The sequence below is a fragment of the Myxine glutinosa genome, chromosome 5 (genome assembly GCF_964187855.1).
Source record: "Myxine glutinosa chromosome 5, kmMyxGlut1.1, whole genome shotgun sequence".
Lineage (NCBI taxonomy): Eukaryota > Metazoa > Chordata > Myxini > Myxiniformes > Myxinidae > Myxine > Myxine glutinosa.
Genome location: NC_136265.1, coordinates 141,543,438 through 141,556,002, shown reverse-complemented (window position 1 = coordinate 141,556,002; position 12,565 = coordinate 141,543,438). Strand labels below are relative to the sequence as shown.

At 44.4% G+C, this 12,565-nt stretch overlaps 1 protein-coding gene across 2 annotated transcripts in view; it reads right to left on the bottom strand.

Moving 5' to 3' along the window:
- Positions 1 to 12,565, bottom strand: part of LOC137426970 (guanylyl cyclase C) — a 445,743-nt gene that overhangs the window by 70,059 nt on the left and 363,119 nt on the right. For both annotated transcript variants that reach the window (XR_013623586.1, XM_078778805.1), the window contains exons 22-23: positions 6,871 to 6,962; positions 4,801 to 4,953 (exon numbers count right to left, since the gene is read on the bottom strand). Coding sequence is in view for 1 of the 2 variants with exons in the window: in XM_078778805.1 (XP_078634931.1) it covers positions 4,801 to 4,953; positions 6,871 to 6,962 (245 nt within the window). In the remaining variant the exon portion in view is untranslated. The remainder of the gene's footprint in view (positions 1 to 4,800; positions 4,954 to 6,870; positions 6,963 to 12,565) is intronic.

Genomic DNA, 12,565 nt, shown 5'->3' with positions numbered 1-12,565 from the left:
GCTGAGCAGAGAGTCTTGATTTTGGCAGTTTCACAAGAAGAGGGTTGCTGGCAAATCTTGAGCATCCTGAAGGAATACTTGTTGGACATAGCACAGACAAATCAGGGGGAGATAGACCAGAGAAGAGTTGGTAGAACACAAAGACCACCAACCTACCTGTGGTGAGAGAGAGAAAGGCCCTCAGAATCAGCTTCATCACAGGAGATACCAATGATTCTGAAAGCTTTGGTTTCAACAGCGTGAAGCCGAACTCGGTGTGAGGCAGGAGCACCGGCCCAGAGGGGAAAACAGTATTCCATTGAGCTGCGGATGAAAGCCTTGTATGTGGTGAGTTGTTAGGGTTAGTCCAAGGAAGGACTTCGCACGATGGAGGATGCCCAGTGGGCAACTGGCTTTGGAGGTCAGATTGGAAATGTGGTTTTCCCAGGAAAGATCTTGGCAGATGGTGAGACGCAAAAGCTTCAGTGACAGAACTTCTTCGAGAAGATTGTTGAGAAAGTATATGGCAGGGTTGTCCAGACGGTCTTTACAGAGAGATTTGTGTGAGATTTGTCAGGATTTAAAGACATGTTCCACTTGTTTGACCAGTTTGTGATATTGTCCAGGTCTGCAGAGAGTGAAGAGGCTGCTGGCTGCCGATCTGAGGGTTGAGATATGCAGCGGAAGATTTGGAATTATCAGCAAAAAGATAAAGAGGATAACAAAAAAATAAAGAATGGATGCTCTAACCATTACACCCCTCCGAGTGTGGTTAATAGGATGTGCACTCATATCTGAGCTATCGAGCCTGGGTTCGAATCTCGAGCCAGCTATAAACTGTCAACTCAGTGTTATGCATGCAGTGGGATGCATCAATGTGTGTGCCATCCATCCAAAGGACATTAGGCCTGTTACACTAATTTGTCAGCAATGGTCGTCGGTGGACTTTGAAGACGCCACGGTGTCTTTCATGAAGCATAGGTGAGTTATCGGCGGCACTCTGATCAAATTCCTTATTTATTCGCAAATTACTTTCAGTTGAATTTGAGGCCTGACCAGTGGATTTGTTAGACATTTGCCAAAAAATTTCACCGGCTGATGCCAGAAGTGGTTTGGATTAATTGGGGCCTTTAAATAAGTAGAGGGGAGACAAACAATCCATAACTGCGAAATAATTGACCATCTTTCTGGTGTGAACCATTTTACAAGCATCAGAGGTTACACCGAGTGGCTCCATTGCTGCAGTTACATGAACACGACCAGTGGTGGCTTGTTCTGTCCTGTGACATTTCCGACCACGTCGTTTGACCCCCAGCCAGTGTAGCGCTCTGCTGCAGCTTGTGAAGGGCAAGTAGCTAGTTTTGGTTACAAAGGAGTGCAAATTGCTTCTACCACCATATTTGACCTTGTCCATGCCACCAACGAAGCAAATGATTGCAGTTGGTGGTACCCTGCAAAAGAGGTGCTCGTTTCAAATGCGTTTCTGAGGTCTTGTAATCCACATATTACGTGAATGAAATATTTGGCTCAAAAAGTGAAGTATTTGGCAATACAGGATTTATGAGCAGATCTCAGGGGAGAGCGCTGCCGTCAGTTAATTATTTGGTTTTGCTATTTTGGCAGATAGGGGACTTTATACAAGTGGCGAGCGCTTCAAGCAAATGGAATGGGTTTGCAAGAATGAAAGAGGATGCGAGATGGTGACAGACCGCCACATGGAAGAATTCAAAAGAAGTACATTAAAGGACATATTCTGGCAGGCAATTCTGTAGATTAGACTAAAGGAGGGACAAAGGAGTGGAGGTGAGCAGAAAAGCTCGGTTTGGAGAGAATACGAAAGAATGTGTTACTTGGCGAATGCATAATGCGTCGTTGCTCATGGTTTCAACTTCTTAAGAGAAGAGCTGCACTCTTAGTGAATGATACGACCGGAACCTGCAGTCTTCCTCTGCATACAATAGAAGAACTTTTGGGTGTGTTGGCCGGAAGAGTTTATTTGTGAACATCACCAACCTCTTGTCCCACTCCCCACACAATGTTGGAAGAGTTCAGTAGCCATGCTTTTTTACCCTCGCCTGAGCAGAGGGTATTGCATTTGAGTCCGTTTGTCTGTCTGTTTGTCTGGTTGCTTGTCTGTTTGTCTGTTTGTCTGTCCACACAGAATAAATATGATTTTCTCTGCAACCGTTGGTCCGATTAACAGGACATTTTCACGATAGGTGCAACTCCACCTGTAGAATTTTTTAAATGATAATTATGACGTCATTGGTCACGTGGTTCGGCCGCCATCTTGGAAAAACCGAAAAACTTTGCACCTCTATATCTCTGAAAGCACTGAATATAAAAAATTGAGACATGGCTCCTTGTACAGAACTCTCCATGGGGAATAAAATATGTTAATGATGATGTAATAGGTGCCTCCATTATGACGTCATAACTCGACAAGTACAAAACTTCATCCGATCAAGATGAAATTTATTGAGCGTCATCAAGGCATAAATTGGTGGAGAAAAACAAAATGATGACGTCATCGGTCACGTGGTTCCGCCGCCATCTTGGAAAAACCAAAAACATTTGCACCTCTATATCTCCGAAAGTGCTGCATAGAAAAAATTCAGACATGGCTCATTGTAAAGAGCTCTCCATGTGGAATAACATCTGTTAATGATGATGTCATAGGTGCCTCCATTATGAAGTCATAATTCGACAAGTACAAAACATCATCCGATCAAGATGAAATTTCTTGCGCATAATCTAGGGATAAATTGGTGGAGAAATAACCTGGTGTTGGCTTAGCGGTTAGGGTGCCGGCTTTGGATCCTCGGATCCTGGGTTCGAATCCCGGTCGATCGCTAAATTAACACCAGGGGGGTTGACTCAGCCTGTCATCCTTCCGAGGTCGGCAAATTGAGTACCAGCTTGCTGGGATGAATGATCCTGGTGTGTACCCCGGTTTAGAATAGGTACACCGTATCCCTGCGCATCGTAAGAGGCGACTAAGGGTTGGCGCCAGGAAGGGCATCCGGCCATAAAAACATTGCCTCAAACAGGGAACCATGATTGTCATGGGGCCCGCAAGGATAACCCCTGCTCTAGCGGGGAAAATGGCCTTAAAACGATCATTCATTATCTAGGGATAAATCGGTGGAGAAAAAAATAATAATGATGATGTCATCAGTCACGTGGTTCGGCCATCATATTTGTTTTTAACACAAAAGCCTTAAAAACCACTGAAAACAGATCCTGGTGAGGGTCTGCAATCTCAGATTACCTCTGATTATTTGTGAACATCACCCACCTCTCGTCTCACTCCCATACAATGTTGGAAGAGATCAGTAGCCATGCTTTTTTTGTCTTGCGTCAGTTGTGTTAAATAAATTGAAGCCAAATGTCATGGGCATAAATTAATTTGATATTCGGTCCTGAAATTAAAAAAATGCAAATAAATCTACTGTCTTTATGCAAATGCAAATTGGAAGAAGGTGGGGGAGAACATGTTCCAACAATGGTTGTGCAAGCGTATCACGGGACAATCCCTATCGCCTTACAAGGTCAAATGTGTATCGCCAGATTTTATGAAACTCGTTTCATTTCACTCAATGCCGCTGATATGCTATCTGAGGCTAAAATGCACATTGGTATCTTTATTTGTTCATTTATTCAATTAGCTTAGACATTTTAAACCACAATGCATTTCTGATTTTTGTCTGATGTGCAATTATCCTTGGCAGGACAAGCATTGAATGCCAAAGCAGTCTCATGGTGAGGAATACATTCGCAAGGTTGCCATTGCCTTCCCATTGTAATGCTGCGACAGTAATTGGGAAATTGGACAGGGTATCAGTACACAATGGCATACTCTTTTCAAAATTCATTACCCCTTAAACTTAAACAAAACTATTGACTTTTTTAATGTAAAACCCAAGTTATTTTTTAGTTTTATGCCGTATGGTGTTAACAAGAAGGACTATTCTAGTGGGATATACCATAAGATTAACTACCTCTAAAAGGAAGGGAATTGAAAAGAAGATGTTAAATTTAGAGGATTAAGAGCTTAAAATTAAATGAGGAAACATAGATGATGGAATCTCACGATATGTGATGGACATACAAACATAGATTACATTTTGAGTTAATTCACGAATTACCTCACCACCTGCATGGAAATTCAAAAAGGAATCCATTAGTTTTTGTGCGCAGACGTCATAAATCATCACGCCGAGTTTCAAAATGATCCGTTGAACCACCTTTATGGAGTAGGAAAACAAAAACAAATGTCAAAGGCCCATTGGCTTAATGAAGGACTGATTGATTGATTGACTGACATCGTTATGGCTTTAACAGCTTCTCTCGACTTCCTCGTAAACGGGCTAAAAAAGGAGTCCTCGCAAAGTCAGGCAATACCCAGAATGCATTTTCCCCTTACTGGTGCTGCTCTGAAGTGACCGTTTTGAAGAGTGACCTGGTTTCCCCAGGCAACCAAAATTAACAGAGTTCAGAGAAGTCATTGAAAGTATCCTTCTGCCACACAAAATGGACAAAAAAAACAAAAAAACCACCTTTAGAGGCCATTTTTCCCCGCAAAGCGGACCAACAAAATGGACAAGAGATCAAAAATTATAGATTGCATAATTGAGCCTCATCTTGGATAGGCGAACAACTACTCCCATTGGAAAAGGCAGTTTGATAAATCATCTTGAATTGGCTATCATCCAATCTCAGGTATCAAATTGTGAAGGTATGCGGTGTTCTGAAAGTACACATTTGTGAGGATAAAGGTAATAGTGCAACCTGCTATGTAGGTATAATGGATGCCCTCACTTTGGCAGCAGCTGGTAGTTTAGCCGGTCCGCGCGGTCCTGCTCCTGTTTGTACAGAGCAATGCGTTCCTCCACGAGGTGTTCCAAGTTTTGGGAATACTGCTCCAGCCGCTGGAGTAGGGTGTCCATGTACGTCTCGTCCTTGTTGATGAGGCTGCAATTGGAGATGGAACACATAAGGGCACGGTTACAATTCTATCCATTCTGTGGGAACATTTTGGACATCCTACAGAAAACAGTGACCGATGTGGACGCACAACGCAATTACAAACCTTTGAGCATTAAGGAACATCGGCCTACTTTCCACATGAAATCAGATCCAATTCAGTTACTATAATCACAATTCCAATTTTTTTTTGTCATTTTGTTCCCCGGCTCCAAGACTTGCAATATCGGAAAGTTGGTTGTTTCTTTTTTTTCCCAATGTTGGCGTCTACATGCTTCCTATGAAGATGGTAAAATCTTGGAAGGTGTTAGAAATCATGAGATTTCAAGCAGGTGATTCTCCTTTACTTTGGAATTGAACTCACCTGTGGTGAGTTGCAGATGCCTGCAATATAAAAATCACTCATTCCACCAGTTTGAAAAAAGCAAAGGAATCGTTCTGCTGTTTTGTGTCACTGTGTGTACCACAATGAGCATGGAGAAAAGAAAGAAAACCAGAGAATTGTCTGAGGAGGTCAGACACAAGATTGTGGCCAAGCATGGACAATCTCAAGGCTACACATCTATCTCCAGAGACCTTGATGTTCCTGTGTCCACCGTATGCAATGTTATCAGGAAGTTTAAGGCCCATGGCACTGTAGAAAACCTCCCTGGACATGGCTGCAAGAGAAAACTTGATCCAAGATTGCAGCGAAGGATTGTTCGAAAGGTGGTTAAAGCACCTCGATCAACTGCCACACAGATTCAAGCTGACTTTTAGACACAAGGTACAACAGTTTCAACTCACACCATCCGTCGCCAACTCAATGAAAGGGGGTTCTATGGTAGGAGACCCAGGAGGACCCCACTGCTGAGAGAGACACACATTGCTGTGCTGCCTGTGGCAATGGTGTTGAATGTGCGCATGGCATCATGAAATCAAGAGATTACCAAGGCATTTTGGAGCACAGTGTTCAACCCAGTGTCAGAAAGCTGGGACTCCGTCAAAGGTCATGGGTCTTGCAGCAGGACAATGACCCCAAACACACTTCAAAAAGCACCCAGGAATGGTTCAGGACAAAACGCTGGACTGTTCTTAAATGGCCAGCAATGAGTCCAGATCAAAATCCCATTGAACATCTATGGGGAGATCTGAAAAGAGCAGTTGGGAGAAGGCACCCTTCAAATCCGATTGATTGATTGACTGACATCGTTATGGCTTTAACAGCTTCTCTCGACTTCCTCATAGACGGGTAACCAAGGAGCTTTCACAAGAAGAGTGGGCCAAACTGCCAATAGAGAGGTGTCGGAAGCTCATTCATGGCTATAGGAAGCGCTTGACTGCAGTTATTTTGTCCAGAGGCTGCGCGACCAAATATTAAGTCGACTGTGTCAATAATTTTGTCACTGATATTTCTTTTTATTTTTGGATTTAAAAGGATATATTAAGTTCTGAATCAAAAACAAAGGTTCTGTAATATTAACGGTGAAATAAAGAATTATGAAGACAAAATACTTTTGTCAATTTCAACTTATTTTTAGAGAAAATTGAGTTATTTGAAAAAGGTGCAAGGGTGCCAATATTTTTGGCCACGACTGTATGCTCAGCTGATTGATGTCAAGAAAGGTTGCCTGATTCGTGGAGTTTCATTGCTATTCGATCATCACATCATATATTGTGCGGAATAGTTTCTAGTCACTTTGAAGTTTGAAATCAGCACAAAGTGCTGAGGAATGATGATCACAGGATTACAATTAGGTTTTTCTTGAAAAATTCAGTCACAGCTTCAGGTGTTAAATGTTTTCCCATCTGAAAACTATGGCCAATATGCAAGTCACAAGTGTCAGGTGAAGGAATACCAACATTGAAAGTCGCTGGAACAATATACAGATCCGACATTTGTGGGCTGTGCACTTAAACACTCACTGCAAAGTCTTGCGAAGGATGGCGCTGAGCTTGCTGAAATCAAGCCGTTTGTCAGGGTTGGGGTCCCAGCAATTTGAGATGATCTGCAACACCTGAAGAAAATAAGTTGCAGCAACAGTTTGGAGGTACAGCCTGGATTTTGGGAGAGTATCCCAGAAGGGACTACTGTAACAATTTGTGCATCATGGAGGAGCAGGGGTGTGTGCAGGTCATACAGGAAGGAGAGAGAGAGAGTTAGAGAGAGAGTTAGAGAGAGAGTTAGAGAGAGAGTTAGAGAGAGAGTTAGAGAGAGAGAGAGAGTTAGAGAGAGAGAGTTAGAGAGAGAGAGTTAGAGAGAGAGAGTTAGAGAGAGAGAGTTAGAGAGAGAGAGTTAGAGAGAGAGAGTTAGAGAGAGAGAGTTAGAGAGAGAGAGTTAGAGAGAGAGAGAGTTAGAGAGAGAGAATTAGAGAGAGAGAGTTAGAGAGAGAGAGAGTTAGAGAGAGAGAGAGTTAGAGAGAGAGAGTTAGAGAGAGAGAGTTAGAGAGAGAGAGTTAGAGAGAGAGAGTTAGAGAGAGAGAGTTAGAGAGAGAGAGTTAGAGAGAGAGAGTTAGAGACTTTGACTTTTAAACTCTTTTTATTATAAAAGTATAAAACAAGAGTACCACCAAAAGCAATTCGTCCAGGAAAATCAGTAAAATCATAGCAATCCCGGAAGGAAAAAACAATCGGTGCACTGCAAATTAAGCGACAGAAAAGGTGCAAATACCAAAAAAAACACGAGGAGAAAATCTAGGCATAATTTCTAAACTAGGCATAATTTTATATGTACTAATTTACAATTGCATCTGCAACCCTGAGGAGGGACTTAAGAAAGAAAGAGTAGGTCAAGACCAGGGGGAGAAAAACGCCGGCAAGGAGAAGCATGGAACAGTGTATAAGAAACACCCGCACTGTATTATACAGAAATTAACAATTTGTTATCTTGGACCTCACAAATCCCTCCAACACACCAGGTCGCAACAAAATTTGCAAGGTCGTTTGCAGTTTGGACACAGCCAAATTCAAGCTTGAGCCTTGCTGACACCAACGAACTAAAAAACACCATAATACTGCATTCCTGCATGGGTCTGCCGCCCAGCTTCGCCTTCCGCGACAGGTATACGGCCAGTTTAGCGGTAGGTATACCCAAATACAATAGATGTGGTTCCCTTTTTGGGAGGAAAGCCAAAGATGTAAGCTTTCAAAGAAAAGGTAACCCGCAATCTATGGGAAATACAATTTAACCAATGAAACAAAGGAGAAAGTCTTTCACAATTAATGAAAGCATGAAACAAATCTTCCCTCACCGGACAAAAGGGGCAACAGCCGGAAATGGGGAAAAAAAACGAATGACAGCATTGGAGGGAACAATCCAGTGGGCCAAACGCCACTGAAAGTCACCTGTTCTTTTAGAAATAAGTCCAGCATACACTGTATCCCATAAAGGCTCAGAGGGGGGACCGGGAGGCAAGAGTCCTTTCCACCGGGTAACCCCAGCTAGAGGTGGGTCCCCAAGAAGAAGTTTCACACAAGACCTATAAATACTCTTGCTGGTCATAGCATGGAAGGGGGGTGACCCTGCGCTCATGGGGGGCAGCTCGTTTGGGGTAAAAGCGACACCTAATTTTGGGACTGTGGGCTCAACCTCTGCGTCCTGCGTCCAATGTAGGCCAAGCTGGTGGCCCCTTCGGATCACCGCTCTTAGTATGTTCCCGATTTGCCTCCTGGACCGAACACCTGTTAGGTCCGCCAGCTCGTTCGCAGGCTTCCATCCCTGTCCAGAGTCGTGCCGGAGATGACACACTTTCAGAATGTTGGCCACTATAAAATGCTGGCAGAAGTCGCGACTCCTCGGGATATCGGGGAAAAGTGGGTTGAAAAATAAAGGCTCGTGTGCATACATGTTAGTGCCATACGAGTCTGTTTGGCGACTTATCGAAACGCCCTGCCAGGCATTCAAGAGGCTCTGATAAAAGACTGGGAGCAGAGATGTATCGACGTGTTGAAGGTTGGTCAGGAAAAGTTCCTGTCCGTATCCGAGCCTCCCAGCTCGTTGAAGAATGGAGCAGGCTAAGGGCTTTCCTGGTAGGTGTTCTGCATAAAGCAAGCGTTGGATGGAGCGGAGCCGGAGGCCAACAGGCGGCATTTCACATCGACTAGGCCATGACCACCCGCGGCCGAGGGACAACATATGGCGCTGGGTCGAAGCCAGTGGTAGCCTCCCCCAAAAAAATCCACCAGTTTCCTCTGGATAGCTTGGAGCAAAACCTCCGGTGGTTGCAGGCAGATGAACCGGTGCCACAAAAGGGTAGTGACGAGGTTGTTGAGAACTAGCGTGCGACCCTTATAGGAAAGGTGGGGTAGAGCTCTTTTCCATCGGCTCAAACGCCCATCTACCTGGTCAATGATCCTGTCCCAATTGTTCTGGGCATACTGAGGAGGACCGAGGAAGACGCCCAAATACTTGATGCCATCGTTTGCCCACACTAGCTCTGCAGGAAGGGGAGGTGGTGGTAATAACGGTGGCATAGGTAAGTCATTTTTTGGAAAGGGGATCCACAGAGCCTTGCTTTTCCCCCAATTACACCTTAATGATGAGGCAAGGTTGAAGTCCGACAAACACTTTGCCATGGCGTCACTGTCGCATTTTCTTTTTATAATGACACATAGGTCGTCGGCATAAGCTGACAGGGTCAAAGGTGGGTGTCCTGGAGAAAGGACAAGTCCAGGGATATCCTTTCTGAGGGCGATTAAGAGGGGCTCCAAGGCGAGGGCAAATAATAGACCTGAAAGTGGACAACCTTGCCTTACCCCTCTCTGAACCTTTATGGGTGGGCAAAATTCGTTGTTAACTTTGATCAAGCTGGAGATGTTTGCATATAACAAAGCTATGTAGGCTCTAAAATTAGTGCCGAGCCCACAAGCTTGTAACACATGACACAAAAACTCATGATCAATGCTATCAAAGGCCTTTGCAAGGTCAAGAAACACCAATCCAAAATCCTCTTTGACACATTTACCAGTTAACAAATCTCTGACTAGGAATATGTTGTCATAGATGGATCTGCCAGGGATGCCGCAACTTTGATCAGGTGACAACAGGTCCCCAATAACTGTCTTCAACCGGTTCGCAAGGACCTTGGAAAACAGTTTGTAATCCGTGCACAACAAAGAGATCGGACGCCAGTTTGACAGGTGTCGGAGATCGCCAGTCTTGGGTAGCAGGCAGAGTACTGCTCTTCTAAAACTGAGCGGTAATTCTCTGGATAAAAGAGATGCATCCAGAACATTGAGCAGCTCTGGGCCCAAAATGTCCCAGAATGCCGAAAGAAATTCGGCCGGTAGGCCATCGATGCCAGGGGCTTTTCCCGACTCCACCTCAGCAAGTGCACCGGTTAGCTCTGGAAGGGTAATTGGAGCATCCAGTTCCAGACGTTGGGCCTCAGCCACGGAAGGAAGATGAGAGGTCAAAACATTCATCATTTCGTGAGAAACTGTTTTGGCCTTGAAAAGTTCAGAAAAGAAATCGATTACATTTAATCTTATATCACTCGGATTTGTTAGGATGTTCCCCCCTGGGTCCAAAACCGAAGATATAAGTCGTGCTGGTTTCTCTACAGTTTCTAGGTGAAAGAAAGCCTTAGTTGGGGTATCTGAAACCTTTATATTCTGTATTCTTAGCCTAACTAGTGTGCCCACTGCTTTTTCATGGATCAAATCCCTTAATTGGGCCTTCTTCTCGAGTAGCAACCGATAGTTCACTGGGTTGCTCTCATTGACCAACTTGCTCTCTAACCTTAAGATGTCTGCTTCCAAGCAAGCCATCGTGATATGTTTTACATTGGTACAGTGCGAATTAAATTGTTGACAAAATACTCGAATTTGGGCCTTTAGGTTATCCCACCAGAGACTAATTGAGGAGAAAGAAGATTTTTTAGTACTCATTTCAGCCCAGAAATCACGAAAGGAGTCTGTAAATAAACTATCTTCTAAAAGTTTAACGTTAAACTTCCAGTAACTATTTCTGCATGTGGGTCGAGGAAAAGAAAGATCTAAGGTTACCATATGGTGGTCTGAAAACAATGACGGAAAACAATGACGGAAAACAACCTGAAGAGGCCGCGACGTTCCTAAAGGGAACATTAATGTACCAGCGGTCGAGTCTTGCCGAAGACACCCGGCCATTGGCACATCGACACCAGGTAAACTGGACTATGTTGGGGGTGATGCAATCACCAAACATCCAGTAGACCGGCCGTCTTAAAGAAACGGGATAGGTCCGCATGGGACGGGTGGGGTTCTGCAGAGTTTCTATCCTTCGAAGGGTCAAAGGTGCAATTAAAGTCACCACCAATGCACACACATTTGTCGAGATCAACTGATTTCAGGTGGTTTACCATGGAGGTGAAGAAGGCCTTTCGGTCCCTGCTCTCACTAGGTGCGTACACATTGAAAATGGTACAGCGGAAGTTTTGATGTGCAAGCTGAAGGGAAATAAGCCGGCCTTTTATGACTTCCTGAAAATGACAAGACTCAAAAGCGAGACCTGGCTTTAGAAAAAACCCAACCCCAGCAGATGAGGCTGACAGATTGCTAAAATAGCATTGCCCTTTGAAAGTTTGGCACCAGTCATGTTCCATGTTAGGTGTGATGTGGGTCTCTTGTAGTAAAAGAACATTTGCCTTTTTACGGTCAAACAAGTTTTTGACTTGGGCCTGACGGAGGTGACTTGCACCCCCACCATTCATGTTTAAGGTCGCAAAGGAAATGTTTTTCATTCCGTGGTAATGAAATCGCCCTGTGCTTGGGAACACTCCGTACCTGCTCGGGTAACAAACTTTCTTAACCTGTGGAATTGAGATTTCGTCAGGTCAAAATCCTCACGCGCTTTGATTATTGACTTTGTGGTGCAAATGAATGCAGCCAAGTCAGGGAAATAGTCTTTAATGACAATGTTGCGGTGACGATACGTTTCGTTAAGGAAGGTAAGGATGAGTTGAGGGGATACCTGCGAGTAACCTGTCATCGCTTGTGACAGCGCGGTTGCCTCAATGTCATCTTCGGACTCAGACACGTCAGATAACATGGCGTCAGCATCTGGGGTATTACCCGCTGCCCCCGCGGTCTTGTCTGGAGGCACCTTCACAAGTTTCCCAAGGTGTTCCCGAGAGCACTCGTTAACACTTTGGTGGATATTTGTATCTGGGGTCGGAGCTTGGGTTTGAGATCCCAGCAAACTCAGATTTACCGGCCCCGTTTGTACAGTGGGAACGTTTATTGAATCCTTAGTCTGCTCGGTATTTAAAGGGGGGACAAGTGGAAAAACATTTCCCAGCTTGGAAATGGTAATACTTTCACTGGAGGTTTCGCACTCGGAAACTTCCAGGTGCGAGGTACAAATAATATTTTTCGGCTCATTTACATAATGAGACTCGCTGGTGTCACTGACAACGGTATTCATGTACTCAGTTAGTGAGGGAATGTCAGAGGGACACTCGGACACATGTGCACCGGAAATGGTGCCGCCCATGACCGCCTTCTTTGCAGCACCAGCGAAATTGCTTGGCGCTGGTGCTCTTCACTTTTTAGCATACACTATGGATTCTTCGTTCATGGGTTCGGGAAAGGGGGCAATGCTAGTTGTGTCAGTCACATCGGTGGGTGTCATCACATTGGA